Source organism: Taeniopygia guttata, chromosome 1A (genome assembly GCF_048771995.1).
Source record: "Taeniopygia guttata chromosome 1A, bTaeGut7.mat, whole genome shotgun sequence".
Lineage (NCBI taxonomy): Eukaryota > Metazoa > Chordata > Aves > Passeriformes > Estrildidae > Taeniopygia > Taeniopygia guttata.
Genome location: NC_133025.1, coordinates 48,829,223 through 48,852,611, shown reverse-complemented (window position 1 = coordinate 48,852,611; position 23,389 = coordinate 48,829,223). Strand labels below are relative to the sequence as shown.

Below are 23,389 nucleotides of genomic sequence, written 5' to 3'. Positions count from 1 at the left end.
AGGACGCAGTCATCAAATTTTAACATTCAGACTTACCAGTTCAGCTAACCCATTCCAGGCATGTCCAGAGAAGTGTTATTTTCAGTGAGGCTGCAGGAAAAAACACCAGAGCTCATAATAGGGCTTCATCATTAAAGTGCTGGGTAGTTTTAGCAAGCAAAGGCAAAGGAACAGCTGTAGTTCTTTAAAACACACCAGGGAGAAGCTCTACAGCAGAGTGTGGTCTGTGTCTAGTACTGCTGCATCCCCACCCCGATGGAGTCTATCAGCATACCAGATACACAAAGTGAGTCTGAATATAATTCATGATTTGTGAAATGCATTGGGAATCTCTTGGAATGAGCAGTGGTTATTTTCCTAATTAATTAGTGCTGTTTTGAACAGTTTTGGTTGTATGTTTAACTTTTTTGCTTGAAGTGGTTTTTAACTTTTGAGCAGAATGTTCTTTTGAAATGTTATTCTCCTTTTCAATGTAAATACTGGCATGATATTTTTAGGAAGTGGTTTTGAATGCATCATCTTCTGCTCTGCAATCTTGGATGCTTCACTGACTCAAGTTTTGGAAGGGCTGAGCATCCACTACATTCCTCTTTAAGCTGTAGAGATGAGCGAAGTCCAACCACCATCAGACAGAGCAACCAAGAAAACAATATTCCAAAATTCAGTAAAAGCTTTGTGGATACTTGTGGATTAGCTTCTTTTACAAAAATTATCTCTTTATTAAGTATAATAGTTTTTGTAAAGCTAAACTAAAAGACAAGACTTATCTGTCAAGGCAAAAGAGACAGCCTACCGCAATCAAATATAGCAAGATATGCAGTAGTAAAGAATCTGAACATTGTAGTCCTTAAATCTGAATGCAAGTAAAGTAGATACAAGAAACTGATAGAGAGCAGAGTAGAAAATGGAAGTGCAGTGAGTATAACAGGGTTTTGATTTTTTTTCATATGAAAGCAGAATTGCAGTGTTGATAAAGTTTTTAGATGTATTCAATTTGGAAAAAATTAATCTCATTCATCATGGAAGTAATCTCATTAATCTCTGTTTTGCTTGGTTAAATCTCCATGTAGCAGTGCATGGGCCTTGTTTAAGTCTCGTGACAAGTAATTCCTGCCGCTGGCAGTTTTCTCACTGCACAGCCTGTGAGAAAAGACTTGCCATGATCAAAATGCATCTTGAAGGACAAAAGCTGCACAGTTCCTTCAGTTTCTGGTTCTCAAAACCTTCTTCTGCAGACTTGCTAAGTATTTAGAAGAGGAAGGCTGTATGAGGTACATGATATGTAGTGTTTTCCAATGTGCTGAGTAAAGTAACTGTTTTTTCCAGTTTGGAATTTCCCCCTTCTTTCCTTTTCTGCGTTATTTCCTGAATTCCATCTACAAATAATCAGATTTTTGAAACTATGTTAGGAGGGTCTTCAGCACACAGAATTCAGGAAATAACAATTGTAATGATAGCCTCATTTTAGCATATGTTTTGATAATATGTGCTTTATAATTGGAGTCTAACACTGCAGTCAGTACCATCTTATGAATGCATATTGAAAGGAAATCTCAAATAATTTAATGCAGGTCTTTTACCTAAATGATTTCCATATGTCTTTAATCTAGGCATGTGTATGATTTATATCATACACATGGTCTCTCTGAATGAGACCTGTGTTTCATTAGAGTAGTCACTGTAGAAAGATGAGGTTACATTCTCATTTTGTGTGATTTCAAAATTAACCCTGCTGTGGGCAGGGGCTTGAACTGCAGGATGGCCACAAATCCCTTTTAATCTACTTATTGTAGGATTCTATAGACAGCTCTGACCCACTGGTTTTTGTTACGGAGCACTGTATGGAAAAATGCCATTTGCTTCAAGTGATTTGCCATATGGATAGGAAAGACAGTGAAAGACTAAGGAGAAAAGATGTAACACAATAAGTAGTCCAACAGACTAAGAGAGTTCAATAAATAAGATATCAATTCCCTGATTTTTTTTTTTTTTTCCCCAACTCTTCCTCATGAGATGATCCTTAGATGACAGCACTGATATCAGCAGAGTGTGCTCTGGAGCATGTCTTGTAGGAACAACTCTGCAGGATGTTTTATTGTGTTGTGGAAATAATAACTTATTTTCCTTCCCTCATAGACCATAATGTGATGTTGAATGTAACACCTGGCTTCTTAAAATATGTACACATCTGTTTCTTAGTCTTAGCACAAAATTAAGGTAAAACAATCATACTCTTATGCTCAAGTGAGCTGGTAGGACCAAAGCCAGTTCTCAGGGGATCTGTGAACTGTCTTGTAGCTGTTGTAAATCATGTTGTGCCTCTGCCCAGATTACCTAAGATATGATATCCTCAGCATATCTGTATGCTCAAGACCCTCATGGGTTTTACAAAGGCCTTTGGTGTGGAGTCTCCCCTAATTGCATCACAAGTTCCAGTAGTTGCAAGACCTTTTCCTCAAGAAATGTGCCTTGAAGTGTACTTACTAATAAAAACTGGATTTTCACCTCATTCCATTTTATCTTCTATACAAAGCAAATACAAGGACAGTGGGTAAATTGGAATTGCAATAATATGCCTGCAACTGCCAGACAAACAAACCTAAGAGTACATTTTCTCTAAACTTCTTGAACTTGAATTGCACTCGCTACTTAATGGGACATAATCTGCAATGTCTTGGTCCAACATTTGGGCTTTCAGATAATGAAGCTTACAAGGCTTAATACAAATACAAACATAATGAATGTGCACTTTTGTTTTTATTAAAGCACTTTTACTTGGAGATTTAACTACCACTCCTCAATGGTTTGTATGCAAACTGTGTCACTGAGCAAAAATTACTGAAACTGAGAGAGACAATGTCCATTCTGTATTTTGTCCCCAAGGTTAATTGAGTGTGCTATCAATAACGTGCAGAATAGGGGGGGGGGCATCTACAGTGGAATACTTTGAGAGGCTGCATTGTATTCGTTCCATGGAAATCTTTAAGTAGGTGGTTCACTGCTAATGATATTTGACAAATGTATAAATTCCAGCTTCAGCTGACACCTGCTCACGCTCTTAGGTGCTCCTTGTCACCCACATGCACACAGCTCACACACCTTCCCTTCAAGTATACATAGACCAGCTCGTTCAGATTTGTATTTGCCAAAGAAAACACAACACACATCACTTGAAGTATGCTCATGGGACCTCTATTCCTCTCTTCAGGCAAACTGCCAATGAACATCTTTCCTTTATATTCAGCTCCCTAGAGATAACACAGGTTCAAACATAACTTTTGCTGAGATGTGTTCAGGCTTGCTTGTAGAATGCCTGCTGCTGTACGAAGGTAGAAGAGGCACCTCACATGATGCTGTGTTCACCCAAATATGCATGTAATCTCTCATTCTCACATATGTGCAGTCTGCTGTGTTCCATGCATGTGTTGTAGCAAATAATTTAAATCTTTCTTCTCATCCTGCTTAATATGCAAATATGGATAGCACATCAAGATTGGAAATAAATGTAGCAGAATGACTTCAGTCAACCTGAAATGTCGAATGACTCATTCACACCCTTTGCACAGTGTTCCCTTTTTGCCACATTCAGTCTATTGAGTAGTCTGAAGGCTGTGTGCCTCCCTGCTGCAGAGCAGCAATTGATTACTCGCTCACTGAAGGACTGGGGCCATGATTATTTTTGCACAATGTACAAGGGTTATGCAGAGAGGTTCCAATGAACCTCCTTGCCATGATGATGCCCATGCTGTGGGAAGGGGAAATGTAGGATGTCAGACTTGATCTGCCTATAAAGAATGTTTTGTGCTTAATTAAGTTTCAGTCTAAATGTTAGTTCAGTAACCAATATTCTTGCACTATGGTGTGACCCGTTTTATTTCCAGATAATAAGAACCCATTCCAATCTGATATAATTTAATTTTGGATTAAGATAAACAAGAATTACTAGATCCTAATTCAGAGTAAAAATGTCTACATGTTAAATCATTCAGGAACTGCTGCTGCACTTTAATTTCAGAGGTATCATAATCCAAGTGAACTAAAAAATGCATTGACAAACACGAAATATGTTCTACACTTCTACTAAAATGGTACAATCACTGTGCAGAGAAAACCCCAGGAATAGTAACAAGCTGGCATTCACACATCTTATAATGAGAAGAAAAGTTGGATTGGCTGTTGCAGTTGCATCTTTTTGTGTATGGATTATTGTAATTGATTTCTTTTAAAACCCTCTCAGAACCATTCCCAAATGCAGATGCAAATGGCCTAACTTTAATTTATACAAAGATTTTGTAGCACTTACACCTTGTAAAAGAGGATCTGTGTTAAATGGAAGTTGAGCTGTGAAGACCATTAAGCAGAAAAAATATAGTTAATACAACAAAAAGGCTCCAAAGGTAAATATGCAAGTGGAGCCATTATGCAGTGAAGGTATCACAACTGTGCTCATTATACCACAAGACAGGTTAGGATTTCAGTTTCTCTGTCCTTACCTAAATGTGATGCTTTGTATGTGCATCAGTTTGTCAGTTTTTCTCAGAACTAAGGTGGCTGAGCTGCAGTTATGTGTCACATGTCCAGTATAAGAGGACCATGAAAACCAAATAATTCGATTCCCCATGTTTGTGTTTACAATATCATAGCTAAACGTATGTTGAACTAAACTTACATATTTCATTCTTTCATAAAAGCACAAGAAGAGAGGAAAAATATAGAAAGGAAAAGAGGCAATGCAAACTTCACCCCACATATTTTGCAGTCAGATGAAATTTTGTACAAAAATGGGTTTATGTTTAAATGGACAAAGAAACTTTACTTTTTCTTACTGACCTAACTGTAGTTTCTGTAGTTTTACTTTTGTGAAAAATCATATCTGTTGCAACACAATCATACAATTTAATTTTAGTACTAGAGTTCCAGGTTTTGCACAGTTATCTGTGATGGCAGAACTAATCTTACACACACACACAAGGGAAAAAAAAGGCAGTTTAATCACTGATCTTGCTCTTCTTCCCATTTTACATAAATTTTTATCAGCTGGTCTTATCGAAGAAACATGCAGTAGCTGACTGGAAACATAGTATTTTGTACCCAGCTGTATACACTGGCAGATTTTCATAGCATTTTGTTCCCATATCCTACCCAAATGTATTGCTCCAATGTAGAGTCCAAGATTAAAAATTATTTTTACTAGATTGGATTAATGCCTTAATGTAATGAATTCTCTGGGCTGTGCTCTGCCCAGAAATAAAGACATTATATCTTTTGCATCTTCCATCTTTCACATAGAAAAGAGGAATTTCATAAATGCTGTGGAAATGAGCCAATGACATAAAGTGAACTTGCTCCTATTCTAGGACAAATATTTTCAGATTTTTCCCTAGATTTCCATTTCACATTGCAAAGTGCCTGATTGCTCCTAGACAAAGGGAATTTAACATTCATGTGCACATCCAGTGTGTATTCATATGCAGATCTGCATGAACACCAGAATTCTTCACCTCTTAGTTACAGTGCAAGAGCTCCAATTTATAGAACAGCATGCTGGAAACTAGGTTTTTTGGAATCCCCTCTCTGACAGTCACAGTTGCAAGTAATTAAATCTTGAGTATTTTTTCCCATATTTTGAAACTCAAATACAAGGAAAGGACCTTGGAATATCTGTATCTAATTGTAGGTGGGTTTTATTGCCTGTGTTTGGTTGGTTTTAATCAAATCTCATAGTGTCAGATTCTTGTTACTGTTTTTACTCATTTGCTTTGGAAGTGACTTTTGAAAAGTCCTCCCTGATAGCATAAATGTGTGAAATATATCATCTCTCTTCATCACAGTCTCTTCTATGATCAATTTGAGGAATATAATTCTCTGTCTGACTTGTAGCTAGCAGAATTCCCCAGAGCTGGTCTCAGCTTGTGTGATTCAGAGAAGCTTTGAAGGCACTTCAAATTATACCAATGAGCAGTTTTAGGATAAGTAGTCACAGGATTTGACAGAGCCCAGGCATGGCCTGGTGCCCACTTGATCCCTCTTGACTGCAGTCTCTTACTGGAAGTAGATCTCAGAGGATGAAGATTGTAAAGGGCTGCACACACATAAAAGTAGGTGTATGTACATGTGCATAGATACCTGAACAAATTCAGAGGTGTACATTTTGCTCTTCTTCTGCCCTGTATCCATTTATACTTCAATGAACCTTCAACATTAGTGCAAATATTGTCACATGCAGACAGTTCACTGGTATATTGATATGGTGCCTTGATCATAGTGGTCTGTTGCAGCCCTACATTTTATGAATTCATTAAGCGCAAGCTCCACCTGTACACAGAAGCTGATCCCTTGCTTGCATACACACAGGCACAATAGGAACAGGGTTGGTTTTCTGATAACCACACACTTGCAGTGCACCACATATCAGTCAGTGCTGAAGTTTACCAAGAAAAGATGAGAAAAATTGAGAGGCAGTTAGCAAGATAAGGTATGAGGAGATTTAAAAGAAAGTAGCATAGAAGGAAGTGGCTACATTTTTCATGCTTTAGTTGTTTGTCTGGAGGGCTTGAGAAGGAGCTGCTTGACAGTTGTGCTAAAAGAAACGATTCAAAGCAACTTCCCATCAGGCAGCATTCCTCAAGTGTCTGCTCTTAAGGAGCAGTCGGGGAAAATTCATTCAGTAGGAAGCAGTTAATGGGGCTGCATTACCGACCCCTTATTGCTCTGTCTGATAGAGAGACAGCAGGTTCACTTTGGCAGCTCCAGAGCCCTGATCAGTTCAGATGAGGGGCCCATCATCTGTCTGGCTTAATCAGGCATGTTTAGATATATTAATCATGATTAGAGGCTGTAGTGCAGGGAGGGGGAAGGAAGAAAGAGTGAGATTACTTTTCTCTAGCTTCAAATGGAAGCTTTGCAAATCCCACTGAGTCAAAAGGTGCTCATCAAAGGAAAATTTAAATCCTGGAAAGGAGTGTCTTGTTGAACACTCCAGCACTGGATTCAAATCACTGAAGAAGAGTCTCTATTTCTTTCTCTCCCTTCTTTTCTCCATCTGCTGTCTTTACATGCAGCTAAGAAGAAAATCAGCATCTCATGCAACCCACATTGATTTGGCTTGATATCCCGTGCTTAGCTTATCTGTAGCTCAAATTTTAAGTGTTATTTCAAAATTAGCCATCATCATAATAGCCAAGACCTCTGAATCCTGTGTTCTTGTCATGTTTATCTTTCAGGGATGCACAGGGTACCATTGAAACTAAGTCCCAGTTCTAGGACTTACTTTGGTACTTGTAGTGTCCAGAAAGGATGGTAATAAATTGTAAAGACTAGGAAGTTGTTCTTTTTTTGATCAGTAGCAGTGCTCCTGAGGTTTAAGATTATAACGCTGTAAAGAAAAATTAGAACATTATATATTAGTATTATATAGTGAGATGTGCCAAATTTGCTGCTGTTGTAGCTTAGTATAGTCCACAGATGATGAGGAAGATCAACTGATTAACACTTAAGAGTCTCTGAAAGCGACCAGCAAAGAGAAGAAAGTTTTGGCTCCCAAGAGACCAGCAAGGCAAAGAAAGTTTTCTTAGACATCCCTCCATGGTGAGGAAGATCAGAAACTAGTCCTGCTGGTGGAAGGCTCCAGAGCAGAGGTGAGGTTACAGAATCTGTGGTCTTTTGCCCTGAGTAACTGGCCTTTTTTTGCTTTTAAATGAGATAAATGTAGCACAGGCTTGGAAAATGTACTGTTATGAGGAACATATTCTGTTCATCTTGTTCTGTGGCCTCCAGAACAAGAGGGCTTTGGGCTTGGAGATTCATCCAGGTTTCCAAGTGAAAAGTACAAATTGCTATGTGTTGAACAGAGACCTCCTTGACAGTGGGCTGGATCTTCTTTGGTCCCAACAGCCAATCCTTGAAACCCAGTTCATGGGTCTAAGCTGGAAACTCTGACATGGAACACTATAGAACACAGCAGGCATGCTTTGGCTGTGTGCACTCAGAGCAGCTGGCAACACAGAAGCTGTAAGGCAGTGCTTCCTGTATGAGCTCTTGGGCAGCAGTGCAGCAGTTAAAGAAAATCTGTGGAAATCCAGAAGATTTGGTAGTGGAGAAAAATAAGTCAAACTTCCCTTTCTCTGTTGTAATCTACTCCTTCCTCCTCTGGTACTTCAGTCAGCTCTGTGACAGTTCAATCCTTGTGGTCTTGTAATTGCTGTCAAAATTATAATCTTGGGATGTCACAAGACTGGTTCAGTGTAATCACCATATAAATGCAGGAGGCAGAGAACCTGACTGGTTAGAATAAAGAAGCTGCTAGAGAGACACTAATAATTCAGTGTTAGGAATTATGGAGTATGGGATGTAGAAGAAAAAGTTGGCAGCTTTGAAAGGATTTGATTAAAATATTAAATATCAACAAGTTTGCCAGTACTTCTTTAGAATAGGAAAGTAGAGGATCTTAGCCATAAACTTTAATAGAAAAATCTCTCAGAAGTGCAGAGATGCTGCTCAGCTGAAATGGTAGGGGATATCTTTGGAGATCAATTTGCAGAAGGATGGGAAGCGTATGAACTAAGTAGCAAATTAACACTGATGTTCAGGATTAAAACCACATCTCCTTGCAATAAATGGTGCTACATGGATGGGACCAGGCAGTTAAGTCATACACTCTCCTGGTGGATAAACAACCATAGAATTAGAACAGAACTCTTACAGGTGAAGCTTATTCCTGTAAGAGAATTGGCTTCACGCCTTTAATTGAAATAATTGTATCACTTGTGAAAGCACAGTAGGCTGTAGTCACATCAGCTAAACTGAAGGTTGTTTGTGAGGGTGATGGTGACAAGATCAGCACTAGAACAGCAATAGCTTTGCAACTGATGCTGATGATCGAGCTTTTTGAAAAAAGGGGACGTGATCAAAGAGGACTGTTGCAGGTGAGCAACAAGACACAGAGATTTCAAGACAATTTTTGCTAACAGGAAGCACAGTAAATTGGGAGAGAGCTCTTCCCAGATCAGTGCATGGAGCTCTGCAGGGAAGCTTTTATAGCACTGCCACTTCTGTGCACTCAGTCCTGAAAAAAATAACTGCCTGCTAATGACCTGTCACTGTGGACAGCCTGAGCAGCTGTTTGCAGAGAGCAAAGCTGTGAGAGGATGAATTGCTCTGTGTGCAGCATATCTGAATGTGGGAACAGGAATAGATGGGAGCCTGGGAAAGACTAGACAGCTTCCATTCATAATGTTCAGCTTTATGTGGATTTACAGTCCTGATGCTCTCAATTCCACAGATGCTGGGTTATCACTTACAATTACTTACAACAATTGAAATCTCCCTTGTTTCCACACTTTGACTTCTGCTTCCCTTGTTGATGGTGTTACTTTCTGGAGGCGAACTAAGAACATGGGGAAGTAGTTTATCTTGAGAATAACAAAACCTGGCCACTTAATTCTTCATGTATTATCAACTCAGTTCAGAGCAGACAAAATATTTGATGGACATGTTTTGTTGGAAATGACTTTTTTTTTTCTTTATTTTTTTCTTTTCCCCTTGTTTTTTTCTGGCTGTCCAAATGCTTCCCAGCTAGAAACTAAAGTGAATAAAATGTCTTGGAAAAAGATTCTTCTCTTGAAAATTTGAGGCCAGCAAGAAATCACTAAGAATGTTCTTAGGCAGTTTTCAGACACATTTGCAGATGTATCTGTTTTCGGTCACTCACCTAAGTGCAAAAGCAGGTGTAAAATTTTCTGCATCAAGCTTTTTAAATCCAGGTCTTCTCAGGCTGTACAATAGTTATGGTTTGACCATCCTGTCTGGATTGTGTCAGTAGTAGATAATGACAAAGAATTATGCAGCAAGGAGTTGTGGAATAACCTGTCTGCTGGGTTGGGTTTAACCCAGTTTTCTAACAGAGATTGGCTAAAACACGGATGCACAGAGTCTGATGTCCTCCCCATTAGGTTTGTTTCCATTACTTATGGCTGAAGTATCTGGATATTTCTTCATATTTTTCAACATAGCTGTGATTAATGTATTCTGCCAGGTGAGGAGGTTAATGTGTTACCGTAACTGTGACAGAGGAGGAACATATAGAAATGGAGAAGAAAGAAAAGAGAGTTATTTCCTATTCTATCCTATTTCCTATTCTTTCTCAGTGTTGGGAGCTTGCCAGTATTGAGTGTTTTGTTTATAGTATAGAAAGCCACATCTCTTATGGCTTGACATTTAATAGATTTACTATTATAATGCAATAGTTCTGGATACATAAGAGGAATCCATGCAGTGTTTTGTGACATTGTCAGGCAGCAAGCATGAGTGACAAGTTACCAGCAGCGTTCCTGCTGGGGGGCCCATTAGATCACATCATGGTAGAAAATAGAGAAATTAGGTCGTTCCAGTGTGTAACGTAATGCAATCTGTCATGCCATTCACAGACCACAAAAAAGCACAAAGCTTAAACCTAAGAAGACTGTGAGGATTGGTGTCCTACCTTCCTGTACAGAAATTTATATTTCTCACATACTGATAGCCACACGGAAAACTTTTCACAACGTGGCAAGAGTTAACTGCTGTACTCTTCCTTTAGCCCCCTGCCTGCTGAACCTGTATATTTTTTTAGCCATTATATTCAAGATTATCCCATTCGGAGGGAATTTTCATTGTATCTGGCCCCAACTGGTCTGAGTGCTTCATAATTTTCACACTACCCCTGTTTTAATTTACAGATATTACAGTGAGATTACTACCTCCCCAGAAGGCGGTGTGTGTAGGGTCTACCACCTATCAGCCTGCTGCAGGACCAGTCCTCTTAGACTAGCACATTATGGTGGTTTTTGGTGAAGAGACACAGCTCCTAAGGATTAGGAGGGTCAGGTTAAAGTTACTCACAATCCATGGTGCTGTACCCAGCAACAGCTGTTTGGGGAAGGAGGGTGAGAACAGGGCAAGTTCATGCCACAGCTTCTTTCCCTAGGGCTCACAGATTCTGACACTTTTGGAATGAAACTCCTAGTGCTTATGTTATCAGAAATGATGAATAAAACTTCCTGTTTGCCTTTTCCATGATTCTCATTATTTCCAACATTGTTCTGTATTTATCCCTCTGACAACTTTTTTTAAGGGTGATGGATCTCAGTCTTTGATTTGGTCCTTTCTTATCCAGAACCTTCCCATTCCTTTGGTCATCTTTAGTTGCTTTCTATCTGCTATTTCTAATGCTATTGTCTCTGTGTTTGAGATAGAGGGACAAGAACTAGATGCTGTATTCAAGTGACAAATATTCAAGCAGGTGCCCCAGAGACATGCACAGTGACATCATGTTGTCTTCTGGCTTGTTTTCTATCACTTTCCAGAAGCTTCCCAAGCTGCCTTTGTGACTTCCACTCAGCTGACACTTTGGTAGAACTCAAATAGCATCTCAAAGGTGTCTTTCCCAAGTGGTAATTGCTAATTTAAGATCATTGCTGTGTTCACGTAGTTATGTTTGTTTTGTCCCAAGTCAATTGCTTCTGCAGCCATCAGCACTGAAATTCACCTTCCATTTCAACAGTATTTTTAAAAACATCTGCAAGGCTTTGTGATGAGATTTAATTTGTATTACCCTGAATTTTTTTCTCACCAGGAAGTTTTGTCACTTCATGTTTTCCAGATCATTTATGAATATTTTGAACAGCACATTAAAATTGTCTCCTAACTTTTAATCAGTTGTTAATCCCCTATAGGACCTTCCCTCCTATTCTTTGAGAGCTTAGGAGGCTTTTTAAAGAGTCTTTGATGAAAGACTTCATCAAAAATTATGTAGAAATGCAAGTTTTATATGCAGTGATCACCTGTATCTACATTTTCATCAGCTCCTTCAAAGAACTCAGACTGTGCCATGACTTCCTTCTACAAAAGTTATGTGAGGAGGAATTGGTATGTTTTTTCTCTCTTAGAGCCAGTAATTAATTTCATCATTCATCTTTTAACCCATTTCAGGCACACAGAAGTCAGAACTGAACCTTGCATCCCCTCAAAACACATCTCAAACATTGGCATTGTGTCTGCTGCTTTTTTCCTAGTACCGAGGCTTAGTTAAGTCTAGCATTGTATGCCACAGTTTAATTGCTCATTCTTTATTATTTCATGTTCAGTTTGGATTTCAATCAAGATTTATAAAATATGAAATCTTTGAATTTACTCTTGTTCATTTGCTGGTTTTTCCTAAAATCTTTTATTCCAGTTCTTCATCTTGAAATAGTTCTCCTGGCTTTCCTCTGCAAAGAAAACGCCAGTGTGGGGACCTCCTTATATCCCTATGGAAGAGACATGGATGCAGAGAATTCATTTCGCTTTTGTGTTTTATCCTTATCTTCTTTGAACATTCTTTTTACATTTCAGTCATCTGTCAGCCCTACAGACACACTCTGGCAGGCTTCCTGTTTCTGTTGTCTTTGAAAATTATTTTATTACATGTTTTTATGTCTTTAGCTACTTGTTCCTCAAGATACGCTTTTCAACAGACTTACGTTTTCTCCGTTAACTTAGCAGATCTGTGTTCATTTCTATTTTCCTTATTTGGGTAGAACTTGCACTTTTTGAGGGACCCTCCTTTCTTCATCTGTTAAACCACCCTGGGCTGAAGCAGCAGCCACAGGCCAGTCCTTTTGAACTGGCACCACCATTTTAAACATGCAGGGTACCAAGTATTTCTACCATTAGGGACTGGAAGCTGTCCATGCCCCAGTTGGGTTCCTCCATCCCTCATGCCCACTCCTGACTGTCCCCACACACGCCGATGTGTGACACGGGCGCTCAGGGAGGGGCCTGAGCTCTGGGGCAGCGCATCTCCTGCTCTGAGCGAAGCGCCGGCACGGAGGAGAGCTGCTCGAGGTACGGGCTGGGCACGGCTCCGGCACTCAGGTGGGGGGAGCTGGCTAAGACATGGTAAAGGGAGGAAGGGGGGTTTTGGAAGGAAAGGTGAAGTACTGCGCAATAGGGGCAGAGCATGGGATCCCAAAGCCATTTTGTTTATCAGCTTTCACAACAGCGCAGTGCTTTTGCAGGACAAATCCCTCTCCCTCTGCCAAATCTGACCAGCTGGGATCTGAGGGAGGAGGCGGGCAACCAGAAGGTGTTTCCCCACCACCCCTGTCCCCCCTCACCAACCCTTCCAGCACAGCAAAGATTTGGTATTTTATATTGTCATGGTATCATGCTGTGATACCATACCTGGTACTGTATTAGGTGCTCCTCTCTTTGAGCCTAAGGTTGTACCAGCTTCCCTTGTTGCTGCACAACTCTACTCTGACGTGATGGGAAGTAGCACAGAAGACTTGGGTTCCCTAGGGAAATTAAGCACCATCCTAGTTTGGGGCATTTCTTACCAACTGCTGTTGGTTATAGAGTCCTGAAAGTTTGTTTGTTCCATTAATCCAGTTCCTAGGAGGCTTATTTTATTTGCACATAGGCTCAGCCAAAATGCTGTGCATTGCTCTGTGTGGCAAAATAAGCAAGACTTAAATGTATAATTTCTGAGTGTTTTAGTGACTTGTTCTTCCTTATAAATTTTACCCTCTTATCACTGACAGTCAGTGAAGCTGCACCGTTAACTCAGTAGCAAGAGGTTTGTGTTTTTGGAGCTAAGTATTCCCATGCCACTTGTATGTGGCTTGGCTGGTGAAAAGAAAGCTGTTATCTGCAACAGGTCTTCTAGATTACAGGTCCCTTCTCCATTGTTTCTGCTGAAATGTCATCTGAAGTTTCTGTACAGATCCTCAGGGTTGAATCCTGTCCCCGGCTGCTTATCAGTCCAACAGGTTGTTCTTGTAGAGCCGAACAAAGACACGGTAGCTCGTGCTGTATATCTTGGTGGAAAACGTCACTGGATGAAGCTTCAGACTGGAGATGTGTGCAATTTTTTATGCTACTGGCATACAAATAGAACTTTTTTGCATATGGTTCCATTAAGTGAGTGCATTGTTGAAATTTTGCTCTCCTTTTGATGTAAGTAGGTGAAATTGGGAAAGGCTGAGGCTGGGCAATCCCCGAGAGATGAACTCTTCATAGGTGGTGACCTTCCCTGGCATTGTTACTGCTGAATTTGGAACCAAGATGGTGTAGGGTAGCAGTGTTAAACTCTTTGGGACTCTGCTCTCAGGCTGTAGTGCTTGCTGCCATGTTTTAGGCCTTGGCACTTTCTATCAACAGAGACACTGATGTTCTTGCTCAGGGAATGGCATTCTGCCAAACTAAAATGCCTACCTTGTGCTCTGAAAGCCATGTTGCTTTTCACTTTTCATTTTGTGAACCTTCTGTTGCACCAGTCCCACAGAACTGCTGTAGCCTTATGCCTCTTGAATCCACCCTGTTGCAAAGGTGAACCACAGAGAAAATTCACTTGTGTGCACAAAGCCAGCACAAAATGAAGGGCACTGGTCAGCTCACACTTGGAACTGAAAAATCCCTCTTTGAACATTGCATATGTTTCATGCTAAACTCTCTACAAAGGTGATTTCCACAGAGAACGTTGTGCACAGTGTAAAATTGTCTTTGGCTATTAAAAGCTTAAAGGAGTTGCACCATGCAGTTAAAAGCAGAATTTGGGATAAAAGGTGCTTGAGAAATGTAAGTTATGATAATAGTGAAAAATTTCCTGTCTGTCTGTGTTGTGGGGTGGTGCTGGGAGTCACACGCATGCAGAGGGAAAGAATGGGCTCCTGGCAGGGGAGTTTTCATGACCCCAGGACTGACCCATGTGGAGTGGGGATTCTCAAGTTACACATGGAGGGAGGAACAGGATCAGAGAAACAGAACTGGTTTGAAGCTCAGGTGCTGAAAAATGGTAGGCTGGAGTTCAAAGACAGGATTATTGGCTAGTGTTGCTTTAGTAGTTGGTGGGGGAAGAGCTTAAGGCTAGAGCATTACTGCGTTGCTGATTTATCAACACAGCAAACACTGTGGATGGTGTTTGAGCCACTTCTAAATCCAGCCACTGGCAATGAAAGGCATATTTAATCCATGTGTTAGATTGTTTGAAGAGGCATCTCTCTCCTGGTATCTCCCTGAGGCTGGGATTTCTGAAATTGGAAAGAAAGTGAGAGGGAAGATTTTAACTGTTTCACAAAATCTTGTCCTTTGGAGGGAGCCACATTCCAATAGCACCTTTAACATTTGAGTTATTGAAAAATTAAAGCTTTTCTACTCTCTTGCCCCTGTAGGGAGACCCCCCACTACTTCTTCTGTATCTAAAGGACAGAATCAAAGACAGGATTTGTATTTGAATCGTTTGTATTTAAATTGTTTTTAAGTGTGTTCTTTTCCTCAACCTGGAATTAATGGTCTTCATTTAGGAGTTCCAGGATCCACCTGCACTGTTGGCTCTGATCTCTCTGCAGCAGTCCACCACTGCAAGATAAAACACTGAAAAACAACCCTTACTAAAGTAACTCTCCTTTAGTCTTTTTCTTAAATTGTCTTCCATGAAAGAGTATAATAGTTTAACCAGTTCCCTTAAGGGTTAATTCCCCTCCAATTTAATACCGCTATGCTCTGTTAGCACACAACAGGGCTGACACTGCCTGTGGAGGGTTACAGACTGAAGCTCCAAAAATATCTATGCAAGAATAGAGGACAGATCTCAAATCAGGCCTGAGCTGCACTTGCAGAGCAACATCAATGTCTTGGAATAAAAGTAAGACAGAGGGTGACCCTAACCTGCAAAAGGTATCAAAAGTAAGAATTAAAGAGTGTTAGTAGGTCAACAATGAGAATAGGGGGTGAAAATGTTTAGAATAGGTGGAAAGTTGAAGCCTGAGAATAAAGCACTGATGTGCTTTAGGGTGTTAGGGTTCAGCACTGATCTTTGTTGAAAGCCTAAGGCAGCAGGTTGGAATAGCAGGTGTAGGGTGGGTCTCAGCTGAGCTACATACTCTGACCTACATGGGGGGCTCTGGCAATGAAGCAACCCCAATTACTCTAGAGCAGATCCATGCTGAATAAGCAGAACTCTCTATGGACTGCCAAGAATTTGCCTTGGTACTTCATAGCTCTCATCAGCCACATGGATATAAATTCACCTATAAGCAGCAAAAAAGAGAATGCTAACAGAATCCACTAGGAAGCATATAAACAGGGGTTTTTTTCTACTTAGAAGTGGTTGTAACAAATATCGGAACTAATGTCCAGTGATGTTATGGCCCCTCTTGTGGATCACTTTATTCAGGGATCTTTAGTCAATTGCGAAGGGACTCTGCAAGCAGGAAATAGACAATTTAGGCAATAAATAGCTGCTTTATACAGTTAACACACACAGAACCTAGTTAGGACTTAATGAAATTTTAGGCTACACGTTAGCATACTCCTCACCTGTGTAAAGGCACCCAAAGATTCTTTGCAGGTATCAATCAGAAATGAAGAGTCACCCTCGATGGTTACCATCTGCCACCAGCTAGGTCAGGACTGATGGCACTGACAACTCAACTTAGTGACCCAAATGATTCATGACAGGTACTCAGCTAGACTGACTATCACAACTAAACTATGGTTTTGTATTTCCTCTGAGATTTTATATCTTCCCATGTTGGTGGTTCTCCTCTGGAATCCCTGGGCTAATGCTGGTGCAGTCCTAGAGCTTTTGCCCTGCAGGCTTTCTGCCAGCTCATTCTCAGCAGTTTAAGTTGAGCTGTACCAGAGCTGGGCCCTGGATTCTGCTCACACAGATAGTTAAATCCCTGGGCTGTGTGTCAGAGGAGGAACATTACAGCATGAACTGCCGAGGAGGGCTACTGCAGCCTCTTGATTTTAAAGTGGAAAAATTCTGGAGATTGTTCAGTATCAACACTTTATGTTGTGGGGATCTTATGTCAGTTCTAACTGATAAGAAATATCTAACCCTAATTAGGGTTGCTCATTTGTTTGTAAGTCTGTTTCTAGAGCTTTCTGGTTAAGAATGTTTTGGATCAGACTAGCTGACACTTCCTCTGAAGCCATAAAAATTGGGTGTTTTTGTGAGAATTGAGATTAGGTAGTGGTACCTGTGGCTTCAGGATCTTTGTTCCCAGACAAAACTAGCTTAGAAATCATAAAAATTACTTCTATATTGGAGTTGTCTGATGGTGTTCAGAAGCTGTGCTGCAAGTGCATCTGCCAGCAGTGCACTTGCTTAAGGTGGTACTGCCTGGCTATTTCTTGGCTTGTCACTGGCAGCCTCACCACTGGGCTGGGGGTACATGACCCAGCCATGGGAAATTGGTAACTCTTGATTATAAAAATGGTCCTGCTGGGGTACATCCGAGTTATGTGAGCAGGAAGTGGTGAAGGAGCAAAGCCCATCTTGCCACTTCCCCTGCCACATTGCTCTGGTGCTGAAAAGCAGGCTTTGGTTTGCAGGCTGTCTGATACATTTCAGGCTCCTGGATTACCAACACAGAGGTAGACTAACTCTCTACATGCTTCAAAATTGGGAATACAGCCTTTCTGCAAACAGTGTTTTCCGACCTGAAAGTTGTGGTCACCCATGTTCAGCCATCACAAACAAAAGACTCTTTCAACTTTCCATATTGTGGCCCGAGTCCAAGGAAAAAAAATATATTTATTGCAGCCCTGCTTGTTTTGTCTGCAATTTGAGTCACTCTTGAGGCAAAGAGTAAGTCACTGCAGGGGGCAAATACATTTTTCTGTTGCAGAACAGAGTCACTTGCTTTATTGGGAACTGTGACAAAGTTGGTCTACATGTTTTTCCCATGAGATTGCTCTAGAGAAAGAAATCAGTTGGAATAAGCATATGCTATTGGTTATTTGTACTTCTGACTTCAGCTAATTATAGCCTCAGCCATGCCCTCTCTTCTACCTGCTAATGTCTTCCCATGTCTGGTAACTAATGGCTGCCTGTAGGTGCTGCGTGCTGCTCCACATACAAATCACAGCACTGCCTGTCAGCTTTCCAGGGCTGGACTCTGCGATCCCAGTAGCTCATAGATGCTGACAAGTATCTGACGTTGCCTCTTCCAGCTTTGCTCTGCCCCCAGGACACAATATGGAAGCCATCGCCAAGTTTGATTTCACGGCTTCTGGAGAAGACGAGTTGAGCTTCCAGGCTGGGGATGTGTTGAAGGTAAGTACAGTCCCCAGCTTGAAACAGTGTTTCTGAGACTGCTTCCACATCTTTCTTGTGCTTCCGTTTGCCTTGACAAAACAGATGAAGACACATCTATAAACTAGGATACAAATTCAGGATATTCCTCTCCCCCAGGGTTTGCAATAGGACAACAATTCCCAGCTTACTTGAGTCTGTGTCCACTTTTCTTGATTTTATGTCCATGAACTGTGGATTTAGTTGCCCTGCAGTCCTCTGGTACTCAGCAGGGAAGGGTATGTGTCTTTGCTGGGGTACAGATGAAGATCTTTGGTGACAGGTTTTGAGGGTCTTGTCTGTTTTCATTGACCGGGTAAACCATCCACAGTGACTACATTATGATGACCATGTCTAAAATTGCAGGACTGGTTCTGTCCAGAGGGATTGCTGTCTTCCTTATTTCCAACCTTTGATCTGTTTAAAAGATAACTCTTATCCATTCTAGAATTTATATCTAACTTTTCACTGTTAGTAATTATTGTTAGATGCTGCAGAGATCTTATGCAATTGCAAATAGGAGAGGAAAATTCCATGAGACAGACTGTTACACACATAGTGGAATAGTTTAAGAGGTTCTGGTCTAATAACGTTATATACACCCTTGCAGGAATTTAACAAAGAGGCAATGGCAGAAGTAGAGCTGATCATATACAATACAGAGCTTCTGGCAGTCTCTTTAAAGTTGCTTTGTACGTGTTATGATAGAACAGTTCTTGTTAATGTTACCAAAGTCCCACAGATGAAGTCAGTTGAAGTTTCACCCTAATTATTTATCCACTTCTCAGCCCCAGATGTTCTGTTTCCATTGAAAATTCCTGAGTATTACCATTCCCTTTACTGTCCAAAGGGATGATGTACAACAATAGGATGTACAGTCCTGTTGGCTACCCCTCTGTGCAGTCACAGATATTCCAGCTAATAATCAGATATTGGGTCTCAGTCTTGCCTTTTCCATTGCCACCACTTATTATTTTATTGGCCTTTCAATTCTTGGCACTTAGACGAAGTTGATAGCATCCAGAGTTCATTAGTACCAAGTCTTTCCAAAGAGCTGTGAGAAGGTTCTGGAGATATCACTGCCTCTCTTCAGCACAGATAAACACTTTTATTCTTCCCCAGTTGGTCCCTACTCTCACATTATCACATGACCTTTACTGATGCCTTTTTTCTCAGGAGACTTCCATCACGTCCCTGGCTGGGGTGATGGTGCTAGCCAGGTCACTTTTCTTTCTGTTCCTCAGTTTCCCTTCCTGTAAAATCATTATAAGCTAGAGCTTCCTTTCAAAGTATGCTGGAATCTTCTGATAAAAAGTGTCAACACTACACACCAGTTTTATTATTATTAGTTGTCACGGAGAATTCACTACTAGAAAAATCAAACTGCCTCTTGCTTTAATGTCCTTGAGGTAAACAAAACAACATCTTAGCCACCCAAGCCGTAGTAGCAGTAAATCAACCTGAGTAACAGCTCTGTTCTGGCATAGGTACACACACATTCCTACCCCATCATGAGCCCCCTCGTGCTGCCTGCAACAACCTGCTGATTTATAAAGGAGATAAGATGAAATATTGATGTAGAGATTACAAAACAGGAAACATGAGGCCCTCAACCAGTAGCGACAGGAGGAAATCCACCCTCTTAGCCCCCCCCTACATCCTTCTCTGAGAGGATGACACACTGAGAGAAACCTGCCAGCTCTGCAGTGAAAAACAGCTGGCGGGTCATTCTGGAAACCTCACTTCCAACAGAGTAGGCTCCAAGCATGAGCAGGTAGTAGCAATCATCCCCTGTGTTTGGCCACAGCAGTGGGAAAAGATCCTTAACCCAGCACCCAGGCATGAGACAGCAGTGACTATACAAGTAGGGAATTCCACAGCTTTCTATTCCTTAACTTTTCTGAATCCAGATGTTTGAAAAAAGGCCTACGTGGCAGGGAAGGCAATGAAGAATTGGCTCCAGAGACAGTAACATCCTGTTTCAAGTACAAAGCAGCCAAAATGTGCCTTAGGTTCCCAAAACCATTCGATTGGCTCACAAAATAAGTATTATTACTGTTAACAATAGATTTTAAATGCTTTTCCATTGGCTTTTTCCTTTTAAATCTGTCACAGCTCATGCTTTTAGGCTCCTCTCCAAAACCAGAAAGAGCAGAAATATGGTCTATTTCATATAGCAGAATCCTGTCCCAGGAGCCGGAATGCCAAACCAAACACCAAAGACCACACTTGCAGTAAAATCCCAATGTGGTTGTATTTCTGTCCTCTCTCCTCTAGCTTAGGGCTGTATCTTGGGCCATCAGCCATGGTGTCATGAATTTGGGCCCTTCCTGGTCAGCAGTGATGTTTCTAAGGACCATTACAGTTAACATTAATGTGAGCACACTTGGAACTGCTCTGGTGTGTGATGTGGACTCACTTCCAGCTATCCTACAATCTCCTAAGTCTAATAGTGTCTCGGAAACACTTTTTGCCTCCTTCTTATATCTTCCTTGGCAAAACTCTGGGCAGCAGAAGACTTAATCTACTAAAGAATCTCTTGTGAAATGACAGGTGAGAGCACATGGTAACATCTGTGCAGCCATAACACACACAGCTAGAGCTGCATATCCCTCCATATTCATATGTCAGAGGAGTTTTCACAGATGTTTTCTTCTTCCCTTGTGACTCTGAGGTGTTCCAGTACCAACTACAAAAGGCAGCACAGAGAATAACTTAAACCCCTACTAAGTCTTTGAAAGCCGAACTTCTCCATTTCACAGGCATCAGAGATACACAGACAGGCAGCAGACAAAGGGGTAAAGCTAACAAGCAATCTCCCTAGTTCTACTCAGGCTTCTTTATTGCTTGCTTGCTCTGAAGTGGTCATCAGACACTAACCTTGTTGCACCATGGGTGGGGAGTAGAGAATGTGTAGCGTTTTCTTTTATGTTTACAAGACATTCTAGGTTTCTTCCTGAATCTTGGTCACTTTTGCCTTTCTTAGAAGACGAATTTATTCCATCCATTTCTCCATTGCAGATTTTGAGTTCTCAGGAAGAGTGGTACAAGGCTGAGCTAAGAAGTCATGAGGGCTACGTTCCTAAGAACTTCATTGATTTCCATGTTCCCCAGTAAGTGTGACAGAAATGGTGTCACCACCATGGCACATTTCCACCGAGTGCGGTCAGGACCACGTTTGCATGTGCGTGCAGAGGAGAGGACAGGGGAAGTGCTGGGCATAACATCCTGCATTTTGGGGCTGGCAGGGATTGCTATAATGCTACACACGGTTCTGCCAGCACAGCGTGTTTCTACTCCAAAACATCCTCTGCTCTTTCGCAGCTAAATGTATCTCGATGGTCGCTGTCAGTCCTAAATGACTCTTTTGTTACTGCCGCGCGGAGGAATGCTGGGATGTGGCAGGAATTGCATTTAGATGCCTTCCGAGAAGAAGAATAGTCATGATGTGAAGTCTTGGTAACAGAGACAGAATCTAAGCCCAAAAGGAAGAGCAAGAGATCTTTCTGAAAACAAATTTTTAGAAAAAATTTCCTCCCCTTCGACTCTTAACGACACTGACTCCCTTTTCCCACCCTGCCACCGCATTGCCACTCCCACGAAGTGCCTGTGACTTTCTGCCGGTGCACTAGAGGTCAGTGCAAAGCCGCGCCGCTGTGACAGCTGGTGTTACTCCGGAGCGGCAGAGCTGATAGACCAGACACGCCGCTCTGCTCCCTCTCTCACACAAACAGACCTGTCGGAGGACAGGTGTTACCTGCATTTCTCCCTTCCCGCTGAGGAGATGGATCTGCACTTTCAGAAAGGACTGATGCGTGTTGGAATGCATGTTAAATGTGCTCTCCAGCCCTATGCCATAAATATGACAGCACATGGGATTTTTACAACCCTTTCAGTTAGCAGAAATGCTCCCAGAAGCACCTCTCATTGTCCTCCTTTTTCAAAAGTGCTGCAGCATTTCAGGGGTGAACGAGCAGAGCATGCACCAAGCCCAGTACTTGTGGCTGTAACACACCGGCGCTCTGAGCAGTCATACTGGAAACACACAGGGATTTTGAGGTTACAAATAAGTGCCTCTGTCCCCTTTGGAGGTGGCACTTACTGGCCTTTTTGGACATAAGCCAACCTGCTTGGCTGAACTGAAGGACATTATTGGTTTGCTGTGCAAATACAGGCTTGTACCTTTGGGCCTCGGGGAAATGAGATCTTCCAGTCAGTTGTTCTTGTTTGCTCTTTCACAGGGCTGTGCCATCGCTCAGGAGCACTGTCAGCTTCTTTTTTCACACACATTTTTCCCATGTTGCTTTCTCTGTGCAAGAGCTGCAAAGAAATATTTCCACTTTGACACTTTTCTAAGTGTCAGGTCTGCACTTTGAAGCAGTTCAGCCCAGATAACAGAACTAGACGTGGGGAAGAAAGCTGCCTCCTATTTCTGATGGATTGTTTTTGCCCACCTTTTTCTCATTAAGTAATCATTAAGATTGGTTATCAAGGCTTGTCGCACTATGACACAAAATAACTCACACATCCACACTAGATGCAAAAGAGGGAAAAGAGAGGAAGTTTATTCTTGACCTTGTAATATATAGAATTTTAAAAGTGACAGTGGATTGGATGATGAATTTGCTACTTCTCTGACTACACTGGTTAAACTAACAGTCTGTCAATTCTCTCTTCCCACAAGGAAGCATGTAAAACAATCATTATTTACATAACAGTGTGCAAGAAACTCTAGTAGAAATATGTAAACATCAGAAGGCATAGAAAACTTTTTAAATAACTTTTAAATTTTTGAAAGAACAGGGTGACAAAGGTTCATCTGATTTTTCTTTGCTAATGATACACAGGTAAACTGTGATGATAATAAGGAAATCCAAAGCAGAAATTACAGACGTTAGGAACTTAGCAGTCCTTAATTTTAATGCAATACAGGCAATTACGTATTAGGTGAAGTCAAAGACTGCAGATTGTAGATCTTATTAGCTATGGAGTGGGCGTATGCAAATGTATGTGATTTTGTGTTTGTCTACTGAAAAAATCCTACTGATATCATATTATTTTACTGTTTATGGTGACTTTCTTATTATTAGTCCAGTGCCTTATGCTGTGTTTGTTATGCCTGGCTAGATTTGTGTAAGTGTGCTTACATATTCTGTGCTTCTGTGATTTTGTGATATTGCAACTCTTGCAGGAACCAATTTATTAGTAGTAAAACCTTCATGGCTTTCTTCTACTAAAAATTTATGTGTGTTCCATGCAATATATCCATCACAGAGCAGTAATTTTCCA

General features: G+C 41.1%; 1 protein-coding gene across 5 annotated transcripts in view; it reads left to right on the top strand.

Moving 5' to 3' along the window:
• The window catches only part of GRAP2 (GRB2 related adaptor protein 2), a 109,028-nt gene that overhangs the window by 74,225 nt on the left and 11,414 nt on the right, over positions 1 to 23,389 (top strand). For 4 of the 5 annotated variants that reach the window (XM_041713534.2, XM_072923391.1, XM_072923390.1 and 1 more), the window contains exons 2-3: positions 17,980 to 18,082; positions 21,122 to 21,213. In XM_041713534.2, the coding sequence (XP_041569468.2) occupies positions 18,005 to 18,082; positions 21,122 to 21,213 (170 nt within the window). In that variant the 5' untranslated portion in view covers positions 17,980 to 18,004. Of the gene's footprint in view, positions 1 to 12,612; positions 12,862 to 17,979; positions 18,083 to 21,121; positions 21,214 to 23,389 lie in introns of those variants that run through there. The other variant, XM_030262971.4, reaches the window with a different exon arrangement.